Source organism: Capra hircus, chromosome 4 (assembly GCF_001704415.2).
Source record: "Capra hircus breed San Clemente chromosome 4, ASM170441v1, whole genome shotgun sequence".
Classification (NCBI taxonomy): domain Eukaryota; kingdom Metazoa; phylum Chordata; class Mammalia; order Artiodactyla; family Bovidae; genus Capra; species Capra hircus.
The window spans coordinates 105,379,761-105,397,768 of NC_030811.1; the positions used below are offsets into that span (position 1 = coordinate 105,379,761).

At 40.4% G+C, this 18,008-nt stretch overlaps 2 protein-coding genes across 5 annotated transcripts in view; one reads left to right on the forward strand and one right to left on the reverse strand.

The window, feature by feature from the left end:
* C1GALT1 (core 1 synthase, glycoprotein-N-acetylgalactosamine 3-beta-galactosyltransferase 1) overlaps positions 1-16,447 on the reverse strand; it is a 51,065-nt gene extending 34,618 nt beyond the window's left edge. The window contains exons 1-2 of one of the 3 annotated variants that reach the window (XM_018047387.1): positions 16,236-16,447; positions 15,685-15,961 (exon numbers count right to left, since the gene is read on the reverse strand). Coding sequence is in view for 1 of the 3 variants with exons in the window: in XM_018047386.1 (XP_017902875.1) it covers positions 16,236-16,242 (7 nt within the window). In the remaining 2 variants the exon portion in view is untranslated. Of the gene's footprint in view, positions 1-15,553; positions 15,618-15,684; positions 15,962-16,235 lie in introns of those variants that run through there. The other 2 variants (XM_018047386.1, XM_018047389.1) reach the window with 2 other exon arrangements.
* The window catches only part of ASNS (asparagine synthetase (glutamine-hydrolyzing)), a 152,701-nt gene continuing 151,354 nt past the window's right edge, over positions 16,662-18,008 (forward strand). For both annotated transcript variants that reach the window (XM_013963150.2, XM_018047384.1), the window contains exons 1-2: positions 16,662-16,988; positions 17,571-17,644. The gene's annotated coding sequence lies outside the window, so the exon portion shown is untranslated. The remainder of the gene's footprint in view (positions 16,989-17,570; positions 17,645-18,008) is intronic.

Genomic DNA, 18,008 nt, shown 5'->3' on the forward strand with positions numbered 1-18,008 from the left:
CCAGTAATACCCAGCACAGTGAATAAGAACAGACCCATAAAGATACATTATAATAAAAATTCACAACAATTGAGTGAACAAAACCATTCTGTAAACGTTCATAGAAAGGGGCAAAAGGTTACATATAAGAGATCAGGAATTCAATGGTTTTGAACTTTCAAACAGCAATGTTGAAAGCTGAACGCAATGGAGAAACTCCCTCAAAATTTGGAGAAAAAATGATTTTGAACCTATAATTTTATTCCCTGTCAAACTATCCAATAAGAATGAAGGATAAGTAAAGGTATTTTAAAGACATGACAGGCTTGGTCAGGTCAAATATCTAGTGTATCACACTGTATCTGTTTTAAAGCATTACTAGGGAATTGATGCAGAAATGATGAGAGAGCATCTGTGAAGAGATGCAGGTCTGGAACCTGGGAAACATTCAGTTGGTGATCTGTATATCTGAAATTCAACATTAAAAATAACAGCCAAATCTATAATAAAATATGATCTAGCAAATAAAAATAGGTAACACTGAATGATGGTTCAATTCAAAGAATACTGTTCTAAGTGATTTAAATTCATTCATTTAATCTTTCCCTAGCATGATACATGGAGAAGGCAATGGCACCCCACTCCAGTACTCCTGCCTGGAAAAATCCCATGGATGGAGGAGCCTGGTAGGCTGCAGTCCATAGGGTTGCTGAGGGTTGGACACGACTGAGCGACTTCCCTTTCACTTTTCACTTTCATGCACTGGAGAAGGAAATGGCAACCCACTCCAGGGTTCTTGCCTGGAGGGTCCCAGGGACGGGGGAGCCTGGTGGGCGGCCGTCTATGGGTCGCACAGAGTTGGACACGACTGAAGAGACTTAGCAGCAGCATGATACAGGCTAAAAGAGTTACATAAATTCCTGATACTTCTGATAATTCACCAAGTGACCTGATCTGGTATAATTAAAAACTCAAGACAATTTAAAATTTTTTATAGCATATTCCCCTCTATGTCTTCAAACTGTAGCTTAGTAGCTGAACTCTTAATATAATTGAAGGCAATCATTTTAATAAAATATAAAAAAGCAGTTAAAACAATGCCTGTACAAGTCAAATCCCTTATGATTATACAGTGGAAGTGAAAAATAGATTTAAGGGATTAGATCTGATAGATAGAGTGCTTGAGGAACTATGGAATGAGGTTCGTGACATTGTACGGGAGACAGGGATCAAGACCATCCCCAAGAAAAAGAAATGCAAAAAAGCAGAATGGCTGTCTGAGGAGGCCTTACAAATAGCTGCGAAAAGGAGAGAAGTGAAAAGCAAAGGATAAAAGGAAAGATATAAGCATCTGAATGCAGAGTTCCAAAGAATAGCATGGAGAGATAAGAAAGCCTTCCTCAGCAATCAATGCAAAAAAATAGAGGAAAACAACAGAATGGGAAAGACTAGAGATCTCGTCAAGAAAAGTAGAGATACCAAGGGAACATTTCATGCAAAGATGGGCTCGATAAAGGACAGAAATGGTATGGACCTAACAGAAGCAGAAGATATTAAGAGGGGGTGGCAAGAATACACTGGAGAAATGTACAAAAAAGAGCTTCATGATTATTCATCAAGATAATCATGATGGTGTGATCACTCACCTAGAGCCAGACATCCTGGAATGTGAAGTCAAGTGGGCCTTAGAAAGCATCACTACAAACAAAGCCAGTGGAGGTGATGGATCCCAGTTGAGCTCTTTCAAATCCTAAAAGATGATGCTGTGAAAGTACTGCACTCAATATGTCAGCAAATTTGGAAAACTCAGCAGTGGCCCCAGGACTGGAAAAGGTCAGTTTTCATTCCAAGCCCAAAGAAAGGCAATGCCAAAGAATGCTCAAACTACCGCACAACTGCACTCATCTTACATGCTAGTAAAGTAATGCTCAAAATTCTCCAAGCCAGGCTTCAGCAATACGTGAACCGTGAACTCCCTGATGTTCAAGCTGGTTTTAGAAAAGGCAGAGGAACCAGAGATCAAATTGCCAGCATCTGCTGGATCATGGAAAAAGCAAGGGAGTTCCAGAAAAACATCTATTTCTGCTTTATGGACTATGCCAAAGCCTTTGACTGTGTGGATAACAATAAACTGTGGAAAATTCTGAAAGAGATGGGAATACCAGACCACTTGACCTGCCTCTTGAGAAACCTATATGCAGGTCAGGAAGCAACAGTTAGAACTGGACATGGAACAACAGACTGGTTCCAAATAGGAAAAGGAGTACATCAAGGCTGTATATTGTCACCCTGCTTATTTAACTTATATGTAAAGTCCATCATGAGAAACGCTGGGCTAGAAGAAGCCAAGCTGGAATCAAGATTGCTGGGAGAAATATCAATAACCTCAGATATGCAGATGACATCACCCTTATGGCAGAAAGTGAAGAGGAACTAAAGAGCCTCTTGATGAAAGTGAAAGAGGAGAGTGAAAAAGTTGGCTTAAAGCTCAACATTCAGAAAACAAAGATCATGGCATCTAGTCCCATCACTTCATGGGAAACAGATGCGGAAACAGTGGAAACGGTGGCTGACTTTATTTTGGGGGGCTCCAAAATCACTGCAGATGGTGACTGCAGCCATGCTCCTTGGAAGGAAAGTTATGACCAATCTAGATAGCATATTCAAAAGCAGAGACATTAGTTTGCCGACAAAGGTCCGTCAAGTCAAGAGTAGACTGGTTTTTCCAGTGGTCATGTATGGATGTGAGAGTTGGACTGTGAAGAAAGCTGAACGCCGAAGAATTGATGCTTTTGAATTGTGGTGTTGGAGAAGACTCTTGAGAGTCCCTTGGACTGCAAGGAGATCCAACCAGTCCGTCCTAAAGGAGATCAGTCCTAGGTGTTCATTGGAAGGACTGATGCTAAAGTTGAAACTCCAATACTTTGGCCACCTCATGTGAAGAGTTGACTCATTGGAAAAGACTCTGATGCTGGGAGGGATTGGGGGCAGGAGGAGAAGGGGACGACAGAGGATGAGATGGGTGGATGGCATCACTGACTCGCTGGATGAGTTTGAGTAAACTCCTGGAGTTGGTGATGGACAGGGAGGCCTGGCGTGCTGCGATTCATGGGCACGCAAATAGTTAGACAATACTGAGCGACTGAACTGAACCTTTTCAAATTACATAACATGGAAATACAGTTAGCATGCAAGTGAAAAAAGGATGTAAAGTTTTATATATAATATTATTATAGTTCTGTGCTTTAAAAAAATCTATCCTAAAAAAAAGCAACTATATATATATATATATACCAAAATGTTAAAAATTTCTCATTTCTAATTCCAACTTTAATTTCTAATTTTAGTGGTGGAATTAGTGGTAACTATTTTTCTTTCCAAAATTTCTCCAAATTGAGTGCGATGAATATGAACACCGGAGTGGTAGCCATTCCCTTCTCCAGGGGATCTTCCCAAACCAGGGGGCAGATTCATCACCGTCTGAGCCACCAGGCAAGCTCATACATTACATGTGGAGTTCTAAAAAAATTTAGTCTCAAGATCCTTTAAAACTCTGCATCATGGAAGATCTCAAACGGCTTTTATGTGGGTTACATCTATTGATTAGATTTGTATTAAAAATTAAAATGAGAATGTATATTAATTTGTAGTGACAAATTCACTGCCTGTTTTATAAGTTTTGTTTACAACTACCTGCTTACAACTTATTTTATGGAAAAAAAATTATATTTTCTAACAAACTTAGAGAACAGTAGCATTGCTTAAAATTTTGCAAATCTCAGCATCTGGTTTAACAGAAGGCACCTGGATCTGGAACTCCATATCTCCCTCTGCATTCAATTTGCTGCAATAGCATGTATTATGTAGCTACTTAAAAAACCTGACTGCAAACTTATATGAGAATGAGTGAAGCAAAGCCAACAATGTATTGATATTAGTATAAATAGACTGACTTTATCAACCTTCTAAAACAATATACAGGACTTCACTTTTCCTGGATCACACTTTGAGAATTAAATATTGCATTATTTTGAAAAAAATTCTTTCTCTCCAAGAATACTGAATGGTGGCTGGTAGCTTGCTACATCATGAAATAAATAGAGACTTAAGAGTTCTGATTTCCGGGTGAGTAAAACTCAAAAAGGAAGAACTTTCCATCTTGCCTCAAAGAGTAATGTTTAAAGTAAGCCTTTTTCCTTAGTTCGACACTCTTTTCATTGGGTTTAGATTTAATTCTCTTTAAGTCACTGGTAGTTACACTCAGGCTTGGAAATCCCAGTCTGAGCGTTAGTCACTACGTGGAGCAGATGTGAAAAGAAATCGGTATGGCACTCTTTCCCCTTCTCTCTTTCTTCAATTTGATATAAAACAGTGTAATATAGCACTACTACTACTACTACTAAGTCACTTCAGTCATGTCCGACTCTGTGCGACCCCATAGATGGCAGCCCACCAGGCTCTCCCGTCCCTGGGATTCTCCAGGCAAGAACATTGGAGTGGGTTGCCATTTCCTTCTCCAATGCATGAAAGTGAAAAGGGAACGTGAAGTCGCTCAGTCGTGTCCGACTCTTCGCGACCCCATGGACTGCAGCCTACCAGGCTCCTCTGCCCATGGGATTTTCCAGGCAAGAGTACTAACTTCGGGTATTACAGAAATCACTGAGGATGCAAAAAATATCTGTGAAACTCATAGAACAGCAAAAGGGATTCTCACATTTTGATCTTTTAACCTAGAACTGGTGGGAACATTTTTTTAAACGTAGAATTACACTTTGAGATTTACACAACTTGATTTTTAACATGACCGTGAGGTTTTGCGAAATCTTTGGGAGGCACTACTGACTGAGTACCTTTCAATGTGTCAAATACTATCCTAGGAACTAAGGATTCAGTCATTGGTGTATTTTCTCATGTTTACAGAATGTAAACTCCCAGAAGGCAAGAAATAGTTTCCTACCTCTCAGAGTTGCTGCCTATGATGCTTTTCACAAGACAGTGGTACAAAAAATATCAGCTGATTTGAACTGAGAGGGCATATCCTTATTTATGCCGCAAGTCCACAAACCGGATTATATTTCCACATCTATTTTATACTCTATGGACACTTTTCTCCCTCCATTCCTTGATAATTTTCCCTTGGGCTCAGCTCTTTTATTGCTCTTTCCCAACAACTGATAAAGGCTTCACATAACAGTCTTTTTTTTAAAAAAAAAAAAAACGCTTCCCAATGCCACAGGATCATGCCCATACTGCTTATTTGGTGGACAAGATCTAGCTCTAGTTTACCTAAAGCCTATATTCAGACATCCTGCAATCTGCCATGGTCTTTCATATGGATGACTTTGGGCATTCTATTCTTTCTGCCTAGAGTGCCTGCCTCAGTTATGTCTACCAGATAAATGCAGGATTATCTTTCATGGTTACCGTGGTTTCAGTACTTTTCATGACCAGTCTTACCCATCGCCCATGATCAAATTAACTGCTCTTCCATCAGATGTTTTCTTGTTCCTTCCTTCACATCTCCTGCTATATACTTACACTGCATCATAGAGTGTATGTGCATACATAGCATGTATGTGCATCTCTTTCCTCTAGACTATACATTCTTCAAGAACAGCAGCTATGACTCTTTTATCTCTATCTCCTCGGTATCTAACACATTGTCTGGCTTATAAAATGCATACAAATGTCTGTTCTAAGTGTGTGTATGTGGGAGGCACAGTTGAAGTTGTTTAGTTGCTACTACTAAGTCACTTCAGTCGTGTCCGAATCTGTGCAACCCCATGGATGGCAGCCCACCAAGCTCCCCCGTCCCTGGGATTCTCCAGGCAAGAACACTGGAGTGGGTTGCCATTTCCTTCTCCAATGCATGAAAGTGAAAAGTGAAAGTGGAGTCTCTCAGTCGTGTCCGACTCTTTGCGACCCCATGGACTGCAGCCCATCAGGCTCCTCTGTCCGTGGGGATTTTCCAGGCAAGAGTACTAGAGTGGGGTGCCATTGCCTTCTCCAAAAGTCATGTCCAATTCTTTGTGACTCCATGGACTGTAGCCCACCAGGCTCTTCTGTCCATGGGATTTTTCTAGGGAAGAATACTAGAGTGAGTTGCTATTTCCTTCTCCAGAGGATCCTCCTGACCCAGGGATTGAACCCACATCTTTGGCGTTGGCAGGCATATTATTTACCACTGAGTCACCAGGAAAGCCTGTGCACTTGAAATTATCTTTTCCAAATAGGTATGTTCATCTATACTACCTAATTTACTAAATACTAGGTTGGTACAAATGTAATTACAGTTTCAGACTGTGAATTTTAAATCATTATAACTAGGCTCAAACACATTATTAATCAAAATAGGAACCATTACAGTCAATACATTTTTGCCAACAAGAAGTAAGTTTGTTTACTCCTATAGCATAAAAATCCATGTCTTGGAATGCAAGGAACTCTTGGAACACATTTTCTGCATCCTGCTGCTTGAGGAAGCGTTTTTCCTGCAAAAAATTGTCAATATGCTTGAAGAAGTGGTAGTTACTTGGCAGGATGTCAGGTGAATGTGGCGGATGAGGCAAAACTTTGTAGCCCAATTCGTTCAACTTTTGAAGTACTGGTTGTGCGGTGAGCAGTTGGGTACTATGGAGAAGAATTGAGCACTTTTTCTTGACCCATGCCTGCTGTAGGCACTGCAATTTTTGGTACTTCTCATCGATTTGCTGAGCATACTTCTCATATGTAATGGTTTCTTTAGGATTTAGAAATCTGTAGTGGATCAGACCACCAGCAGACCACCAAACAGTGACCATGACCTTTTTTTGGTGCAAGTCTGACTTTGGGAAATGCTTTGGAGCTTCTTCTCAGTTAAAATCACTAGTTGGTTGTTACTGGTTGTCATATAAAATTCATTTTTCATTACACATCACAATCTGATCGAGAAATGGTTTGTTGTTGCATAGAATAAGAGAAGACAACACTTCAAAACAACAATTTTTTGGATTTTTGGTCAGCTCATGAGACACCCACTTATTGAGCTTTTTCACCTTTCCAATTTTCTTCAAATGCAGAACCACAGAAGAGCTGACAGTGAGTTCTTCAGCAGCTTCTCATATAGTTGTAAGTTCAGCTTCGATGATGCTCTCTGTTGGTCACTGTCAACTTGTGATGGCCAGTCACTATGCTCCTCATCTTCAAGGTTCTCGTCTCCTTTGCAAAACCTCTTGAACTACCACTGCACTGTACGTTTGTTAGCAGTTCCCAGGCCAAATGTGTTGTTGATGTTGTGAGCAGTCTCTGCTGCTTTACGACCCATTTTGAACTCAAATAAGAAAATCGTTCAAATTTGTGTTTTGTTTAACATTTCTATAGTCCAAAATAAATATAAAATAAACAGTAATAAGTCATTAGCAAAAAAACATAAAGTGAGAAATGCACATTAAAATGATGTATAACATAACCACATTTATTCAGGATGTATTCCAATATCAAATGGCAAATTTCAACAATGCAAAAATTGCAATTACTTTTGCACCAATCTAATAAAAAATCATATAGTCCCATCACTTGACACTTTTATACACTTATATAATCCAAAGTTTATGAACTAGACATACAGCATGAACTATATATTATTTTCTTTGATGTGTATTCAGCTTATACAAATTATAATAGAAGTACATATTATCTGAGAGATAGAGAGACTAAAATATTTTCTATTAGTAATTTACTAAAACTACAGAAATAGAAAATATTAACCAATAGCCTTCAGTTCTATTTTAAAAACTATTCCAATTTCAGATTCAGAAGATCAAAAGTGAAAATACCTTTTTTGTTACTTTTCAATGAGAACATTAACATTTTTTGCATCTTCAGCAGAAATTAAAAGACGACACAAACAAAAAGACATCCCATGTTCATGGATTGGAAGATTTAATATTGTTAAGATATCAATACTATTTAAAGTGATCTATAAGTTCAATTTATATCAAAATCCAATATTGCTTTTTTTAAGAAACAGAATTACCCATCATAGAATTTATATGGGATGTACCCCAAAGAGCCAAGACAATCTCGAAGAATAAAACTGGAAGACACATACTTTCTAATTTCAAAACTTACCAAAAAGCTACAGTGATCAAAACAGGGTGACACTGACACACAGCCCAGTGGAACAAAACAGACAGCCCAGAAGTAAACCCTCACATCCATGGTCAAAAGGTTTTTGACAAGAGGACCAAGTCCACTCACTGGACAAAGGACAGTCCGTTAAACAAAAGGTACTGAGAAAACTGGATATCCACACATTGAAGGATGAAGTGGGACCCCTACTTTACACCACATACAAAAATTAACTCAAAATGGATCAAAGACCTAAACTAAGGCCTAAATGTATAAAACTCTTAGAAGGAAACATAAGACAAAAGCTCCACAACACTGGAGTTGGCAATTATGTTTTGGATATGGTATCAAAAGTACATGCAACCAAAGAAAAGGCAGTCAAATTTGGCTTTATAAAAACTTAAAAAATTTGTGCATCGAAAGGTATTATCAATAGAGTAAGAAGGCAATCCAAAGAATGGGAGGACATATTTGCAAATGTATCTGGTAAGGGATTAATATCCAGAATATATACAGGACTCCTAAAACTCAACAACAAAAACACAATTCAAAAATGGGCAAAGGTCTTGAATAGATAACTTCTCCAAAGAAGATACACAAATGCCAATAGGCATGAACACGTTGAGCATCAAATAAAATGCTCAACATCACTTATCATTAGGGAAATGCTAACCAAAATCACAACGAGATACGGCTTCACATCCATTAACCATAGCTACTATCAAAAGGAAAAAAAAGAAAATAACAAGTGTTGGTGAAGATGTAGAGAAATGAAAATGTTTCTGTGCTACTAGTAGGAATGTAGAATAGTATATCAACTGCAGGAAAGAGCATGTGGAAAAAATTAAAATAGAATTACCACATGATCCAACAATTCCATTTCTGGGTATATGCTCAAAAGAATTCAAAGCAGGGTCTTAAAGAGATATCTGTATATCCATTTTTATAGCAGCACTGTCATAGTAGCTAATATGTGGAAGCAACCCAAATGGTTGACTGGATATGCAAAATATGTTATATATACATGATGGAATATTATCCAGCCTTTTAAAGTAAGGCTTCCCTGGTGGCTCAGATGGTAAAGCGTCTGCCTGCAATTCGGGAGACCTGGGTTCAATCCCCAGGTCAGGCAGATCTTCTGGAGAAGGAAATGGCAACCCACTCCAGTACTCTTGCCTGGAAAATTCCATGGATGAAGGAACCTGGTAGGTTACAGTCCATGGGATTGCAAAGAGTTGGACATGACTGAGCAACTTCACACACCACCTTTTAAAGTAAGGAAACTTTGACATATGCTACAACATGGATAAGCTTTCAGCATATTGTGCTAAATGAAAGAAGCCACTCACAAAAAGACAAATACTATGTAATAATCTCACTTATATGAGTAACTTAGCTAAAATCATAAAGGTAGAAAGTAGAATGGTGATTTCCAGGGAATGGTAGGAGAGGAGAAAGTGGAGCTACTATTTAATGGGTATGAAGTTTCAGTTTTATAAGATGAGAACTCTGGAAGATGGTGGTCATGGTTGGCACAAGTTAAATGTACTTAACATTATTGAATTCTACACTTAAAAATGGTTAAGATGGTAAATTATATATATAAAAAAGACCATCCCAACTAAAATATATTTAAAAGTTAAATAACGTAACTGAAAAGTTTGGAAAAATAAACATGTGAGTAAGGACTTCCCTGGTGGTCCAGTGGTTAAGGCTTTGCTTCCCAATGCAGGGAGTGTAGGTTCAATCCCTGGCTGGGGAGCTAAGATCCCATTTGCCTTGTGGCCCAAACCCCAAAAAACGTAAAGCAGAAGCAATATTGCAACAATTTCAATAAAGACTTTACAAATGGTCCACATAAGAAAAATCTGAGGCATATACCTGGGAAAGGGGTGTGAGGATGGACTAAATCTAGGCAGATCTACTTAAGACACAAGATTTTTTAAAATTAAATAATGTGGTAAAAATTATTTTATATGTTATTTGGAAAATTAATCATGTGAGTACAACATGTTGTAATTAAAACAATTTGATATTCTGGCTGAACAGGCACATCAGTGTACCTGTGGATCGGAAAAAATGTTTTTAATGCTTCTATTAATTCATACTAAAGACATACTGCTGTGAAACCTTTTTTCTCTACAGATTGTCAGAATTATTTGGAAGTGTATCAGTGAGACTGGAACACCCCACTCTTGCACGGATGATGAATCATTAATCAGAAGCAGCCTCAATTTCCAACCCAGAGCTTCAGATAAGGGTTTCCCAGACACAACATTCCACACATTTATCTTAACTTTGTAGTCTCCAAGGAAACGGGACTCTTAAGTCTGTTTCTCAGCCCAGGCCTGATGTTAATTAACCCGGTACACAGTCTTGCTGTGCTTTAAACTTATCAAATATTGCTTCATTTAAATTTTGTCTAAACTCCACCCTCCCCAGAATCCTATAATAACACTGTCCCTTCTGGCAGTTCCTCTGGTGTGTGATCTCCCTCTCAGCAGCAAGTTAATTAACCTCACTTTGTTAGCCTAAAGATATATATCCCTGGTGGTCCTTACCAGACTGAAATAGAGTCTGTTTAAAAAAAAAAAACAAAAAAAAACCCCTAAGTACATATGGAAATTTAATGCATAGTACACATAGCATTTCAAATCAAGAAAAAGATGGCTTATTCAAGAAAGGATATTGAAATAATAATCTTTTGGGGAAAAGATAAGCAACCATCCGGATCTCCACCTATTTCTTTCAAATTCTGACTGTTTCTAAGATTTCAATACTTTAAAAAAATGAAATTAAAACAAAACTAGAAGAAAACATCTTTTTTACATTTTTATATCATGAACCGAGATTTTTTTCCAAATCTCAAAATGTATAAATATAGTAAAATGTATGAAGTTATTCATTTAATTAACTGGCAATGAAACTGCTAGTTCAAATGTACGGTTTGTATAAAATGTTTAAAAAAATCTGTACAGCAAAAAATAACAAAAACTATCATAAAAAAGATAATCAACTTAATATAACAACAGTTAAAAGAAGTAAAGGATTTGAATGAAAAAAAAAAAAAACAATGGTCAAGGATGTTCACATTTCACTCATATTACAGAAATGTAAACCTCAAATGAAGAGATACTATTCTTAACCTATCAGAATGGCAAAAAATGTTAAGCACTGACACAGACTTGAGAAAACTGACGCTCCTATACTGTTCCTCAGAATAAACATACTTATTGTCTTTTTAGAAGAGCAGTTTGACAGTACCTATAAACCTTTTCAAGTGTGCCTTGACATATCATTTCATGATCAGAAATTTTTTTTATGGACACAAACACAGAACTGTGCAAAGATATTCATGGCAGCCATAGCCACAGATGTTTGTTGATGAGGAGCTAGTTAAGAAAAAAAAATGGTACATCTCTATCAGAGATTACATTGTAGCTGTTAAGAACAATGATTGATTTGCACTAATTAGGAAAATCTTGGTACATTTGGCAATTACAATTTTTTGTTAGTAAAGTATTGCTAATGTACAGGAAACAAAACAAAACAAACCCAAACTGAAAACATAGATTAAACACACATATACACACATGTACTTATATACAGACATACACATACATACAGAAAAGAGTATGTTTTCATTCCCATCTCTACCCCAGGTTCTCATCAAAGGTAACTACAGTTGCCCCTTGAACAACATGGGTTTGAACTGGTTGGGTTCACTTTTATGCAGATACTTTTGAATAAAAATACTGGAAAACTTCTTTGGAGATTAGTGACAATTTGAAAAACTTGCAAATGAACCGTGTAGGCTATAAATATTAAAAAACTTAATACAAAGTTATGTAATGAATACATAAATTATAAATACTAGTCTACCCTTAAGGTGAGTGATGCTTAATATAAAATTAATAATATATTAGCTTTCCTACTGTTTCATAACTTTGCTTTCAAAGAACTGCATTACCATATAGGTACAGTATGCACCCCCCCATCTCTCCCCTGCTTATAATTTACGTTTCAGCAACTGTGAACTCTTTACAGTTCAATAAACACCTCAATGCAGTGAGCTCCTCTATTCCCACTGTCTTTTCCATCTACACAACACACCTTTCCTCTGCTATCCATGCCCCAACCTCGGTAAATCCCATTAAGCCAATGTTTCTTAATCCTGACATAATTGACATTCTGAGCTGGGTAATTCTCTGTTGTGGGGGGGTGCCCTGTTCACTGTAAGATATTCAACAGCATCCTAGGCCCATACTCACTAGACATCAGTAGCACTCCCCCTAGTTGTGATTCAAATGTCTTCACATATTGCCAAATGAATGTATAAATATATCTAGATTATATACTAGTCTATATTCTTACATGGGCAACTAGGTTCCACCTGGCATCCTATTCCCACACTTTTCTCTTGCTCTCCTAGTATTTGGTTTTTGCAGGTTAAAAAGGAACAAACAGAAATTTCAAAAACTGAACCTATTACTATCTGCTCCTTGCTGTGTTCTAACTTTGGACTCTCTGCTGTTCCTCGAATACCTGAGCATCCTCATACTTGCTGTTCTCTGTTGGGAACACAACTCACCCAGATACTCACATGGCTTACTCCCCAACTCCTTTGGGCCTTTACTCCTGGTTGGGGGCAGCGGGGGGCAGGGGGGGTGGCGCGTCTTCCTGAGCCACCCTCCTCTTACTGACAGCACCTATTAACATCTAATATATTACATATTTTACTTACTCATCTTGATTATTGTCTCTTTTCTCCAACTTGATCAGTGGTTCTCAAACCTGAGTCTATACCAGAATCACCTGAAAGGCTTGTTAATTTCTGAATCAACAAGTCTGCGGAATAGAGCCTAAAAATTTGCATTTCTCACAAGTTCCCAGGTGATGCAGAGGTTCCAGGGACCACAGTTCGAGAACCAAGGTTTTAGAACTTAAGTTCCATGAGGACAGAGATTTTTGCCCACCTAGTCATTGTTTTACTTCTATGACCTGGCACACAGTAGGTACTGAGATAGGTAAATGGATTTAGTCTGTTCTCAGTGCCCTTTCTGATTTGGTCTGCTACATGGTGCCAAAGACTTTCCAGGTGGTGCCAGTGGTAAAAGAACTCGCCTGCCAATGCAGGAGATGTTAAGCGATGCCAGTTCAGTCCCTGGCTTGGGAAGATCCCCAGGAGGAGGGCATGGCAACCCATTTCAGTCATCATGCCTGGAGACTCTCATGGGCAGAGGAGACTAGTGGGCTACAGTCCAAAGGGTGGCAAAGAGTTGGACACGACTGAAGCGACTTAACACGCATGCAGCAGGGTGGACTCTAATTCAGTATAACTGAAGTCCTTACAAAAAGGGGAGAACACCACATGAGACAGAGACATACAGGGAGAACGCCATGTGACAACAGAGGCAGAGGTTTGCGTAATATAACTTCAAGCTAAGGAGTGCCAGGGACACACAAAGCTAAGAGGCACAGGACAGATAAAATTCCCCAGAAGGCAGAGCACGGCCCTGTCAACACCCTGATTTCACACTTGCAACCTCCAAAACAGTGAAATGATAAAGTTCCGTTGTTTTAAATGACTCAGTGTGTTGTACTTTGTTATAGCAGCCCTAGGAAGCTAACACAATGACCAAAAATGCAAATGACTCTATCAAGCTGTATATAGTTTCAAATCTGCCAATTATCCAACTTGCACCAATTTAAATATTTTAACATGTAGCTTTCCTTGTGAACTAATTAGACTTCCTGTTTCAGAATCTCCCTAATTTAATACCACCTCTCTCTGCCCTCAACATGTCCCCTCAATGTGCCAGGTAGCTCACACTACAGAGTCTAGATCACTTACTCGGATTTTCTTTTTGGTTTCTTCTGCCTTCCTATAGGCTACCCTATTTCATATATAACAGCTTCTTTGCATTTTTTTCTTCAAGGGACGCTTACTTTCACACATTATAGATTTTGGCCTGCATTTTCCTGTAGGACATTCTGAGTTAGCAGTAAAATGAAAATTTAAGTACAAATTCGATAATCATTTAGATTTCAAGGTAAAATGCTAACTTCTCTTTCATGGAAGAATTATGCATCCCTCACCCCCTTATTTAAAAAAGAATTTTGCCACATTCCTTCCACTTTGCTATAGTTTGTATACTAGCCTCTACTAAAATCTCAACAAACATTGTAAAAGCAACATGGTTGTATTGGGAAGCTTAAAATTTTAAGTGAATCACAATTAAATTTCAGCATCAAGTTGTCCATTTTCCATTTAATATTTGTTTATAGGTGTACTGTCACAAGAATTCCAATCAATGATTTCTCCAGACTGAGACTCTAAAATCACCATGGTCCATAGAGTGTATAAGTTGTATAATCAATTTTTATGTTAGTGAGCACAAGTCAATACACAAATAGTAGTACTGCATATCCCTAAAAGACACACTTTTCTATTTCTATGACTAGGTGATCATTAATTGATATGTACTCCTAAATGACTTTATGATATTCTAATAATTTCTGGATACTGAATTTACTCAGAAATACAGACTAGTACAATCAATACCCCCCCAAAAGCATATGTAAGGGAACATCTATCTTTAAATGGGTACTGCCCAGAAAATATTTTTAAAATGCTGAACCCAAAGTAAAAAGATACAGAAAAACACAAATTTCAGGGAAATTTAAGAGAAACATCTAATAGTTATCCACCGTAACTAAAAAACCACACACTTTTCCTGTGAAGAATTTTAAGTGAGTCATACTTTCCTTACTAAATCACTGTCTCACTTAACATATGGTAAAAAGAGTTAACTGTTTGGTAGCTTGAAACTTTACATTCAATTAAACTGTACATTACTATACACTAAGGCTGGCAAAAAATGAAATAAATACAATTATGATACACAATACTTAGAACACACATCATGTACATAAGGCTCATTTGACATTTATCTGATAAAAGTGTAAAAAGTTAGTTTTACCTCCTAAATACTCAGATTCCCACCCTCTAAACTAACACCAGAATTAAATAACTTGAAGTTACCCAGGCAGAGCTATCTATATTCAGTGCCCAATTTCTGGTAAATGAACACATTTCTGTCTGTTTCACATTGGCCTAATTACTCACTCTATTGCATTAAAGTTCTAACTTTTTAACTAAGTTTTAACACCAGGATGAAACCAATTCATGGTTAGGATAATAGGGTTCAATCTGAAAAGCTCTAAAACGATATACCACAATAACTACAAGGCACTGAGAGAATCAGATTATAAATCCAGTCAACTTTTCCAAGGCCTGTGATGTTTAAATTCCCGTCTTTTGAAAATAATAATAAAGAGAGAGGGTAAGTGCTGGGCAAGAATAAATCCCCACACCCACATTTCGTTCATTTTCTGAGCAGGCAATGTATCCAAATTCAAAGCTGTAAAGTCCATTTGTCAGCACCTACTAATCCCATCGCACCTGGCGGGAGAGGAAGGCGGGAAGGAAAAAACTCGTCCCGCGTCCTTCACGGAGCAATGCCCCAACACACCTGCCTAGCTTATTCTGTCAGGGGCAGGGGAATTTAAAAAGAACAAATCAGCCAGACAAACCTGATGATCCAGAGAGCTCAGAGGAAGTCCCCCAGCACTTGCGCAAGACTCCGGCTCGCTGGGCGCTGGCGCGACGCGGCAGCCCGGCGGCTCTCCTGGAAGGTGCCCACACCTGAGCGCCCGCAGCTCCGCGGGGGGAGGGCCCGGCGGGGCAGGACCGCTAAGTGGTCCAGCCGCGCGGTCCGGAGCGCAGCCCGCGCCTCACCGTCGCCACCCGACGGCAGGCGGCGCGCGAAGAGGCGAGGGGCACCAGAGAGCGAAAGGGAAGGACCTGCGACTAACAGGAGGTTACATGTCAACAAAATAGCGGCCCGGCGGGCAGGCGGCCCCACTGGCAGTTCGCGGAGACGCCGGGAGCAGGAAGTGCCCCGCGCGTCCCTCAGGAGCCCGCACGTCCCCAGACCCGGCAGCGACTCCGAGACACCTGTTTGGCGGCGCCAGGGGTGGGGTTCCACCCTCCACGCTCCCCCCACATTCACTCTCCCAGAGGGAAGGGCGAGGGGACCCGAGACCTTGGACCCACAGCCTGAGGGCGCCTCCGCCGGCCGTACCTGACATCAGCCTCGGCTCCCTCTCGCCCCTCCAGGGGGGCGGAGAGGGGGACGACACGAGACCGGCGACCTTCGTTCTGCTCGGCAGCCGCAGAAGTGGCTCGTGGCTGCTGGCCGGGGCGGCCCGCTGCCGCCCAGATTATTCCCCGGCAGCGGCGGCGGCGGCGGCCGAGGCGGGCCCAGCGCGCGCTCCCGCCCGCTCGCTCCGCCCCTCCCCGCAGCGCGTTCCGGCCGCGGGCCGCCGACGGCGCAGCCGCCACCCAGGGGTCTCCTAGCGCTGACGTCATCGCCGCCGCACCAGCCCCAGGGAAGGGCGGAGCGAGAGGGGGCAGGGTGGGGCGGGGCTACGGAGACGTGCGGGCGCGGGGATTGGCGGCCGAGCGCACGCCCCGCCCTTGTGCGAAGGGGTCTGGGAAGTCGGATCTTCTATGAGGGGTAGTCACAGCCCGCTTGCGGCACCTCGGTGGCGGCCTCCACCTTCCTCGCGTTGCTGAAGGGTCTTGCACTAGCTTCCGGACCTTGAAAGGGCCCAAAGCAGTGAAACATCAGGGACCAGGGCTGCAAATACCCTTGGGACCTTTGTCCAAGAGACAGGCTCTTCCCTTTCAGTAGTCTTATGGCCTCTAGCCTGCTTTTAAACTGTTCTTTTTACCCCTGTTATCCCCTCCTCCCGACTCTCAACTCAGTACCTCTCTGGCCTTAAGGAGAGGAAACACGCAAGATGAGGTACGCAAACGAGTGTTGGATAACCAGGTATGTGAATGAGCAGGGGCTGAGAACCCAATTAATGCTACCACAAAGCCTCCTGAAGGCACACATGGTCTTTGGTTCTGTGATAACTTCTCCACTGCCAGGCAGTGGCCCGAAGTTTCTTCGGAGCTCTCCAAAACCTCACCGTCTCACCTTTAGTTGGCAAAGGGACTTTGTATCAGAAAACTGTTTTGGGATTAGAGAGCGAGGAGCCCTCGAGCGATTGAGGCAGTCCCACAGCAGTCAGGAGGTGGGATCAAGTCTGACTTTACTGGTGGTATCTAACAAAGCCTAGTTTGAGGGTGAGAAAACTACCCTGCTTCCTAGGCAGTTCTTTAGTGCCTTGGCCTCTGGGCTGGAATCTTGATTCCCGCCACCTATTAGCTGTGTAACCTTGGCAAGTTACTTACCACGCTGGAGAGGAATAATAAACAATGTAACTAAAGTATTGTTGTTGTTTCCTTTTATGTGTCTAGATTCAGCTTTAGTGTAGTTTACCAGGATATATCATTAATAAATCTGAAAGAATCTTTGGGAAGAACTTTAAAACATCTAGATTCTTATCCAAACCTCTCATTTTTTCAGATGAGAAAACTGAGGTCAGAAAGATAAACTGAGAAGCCTGTTTTGGAAGAGAAGTGCAAGTATGTGATATCCAGGTTAGTGCTCTGTTGGATCCTCACCTCCATCTGTTCTGTCTCCCCCAACCTGTATATAATTATTGATCAGCCTCACCCCCTTTGTCTTCCACAGCCACTGTGAGACAGGGAAAAGAGACCCTTCGAGGTCAAAGTGTACCAAATAGAAAGCAAAATAAAACAAAATGCTTCAGGATTCTTATTTTAATTTTATTAAAATTTATAAGGAATAAGAAATAATCTTTTTCCAGTGAGCAAATATAGGAAACCCTTCCAAGGGTAAGCTCAGCTACAGCATGTCTAAGATAATTTTCTTAGTGGCAAGAGGTATGTTGATAGAACTACCACGTCAAATCAGGCCCCTCCTACCCTTCTAGGTATTATT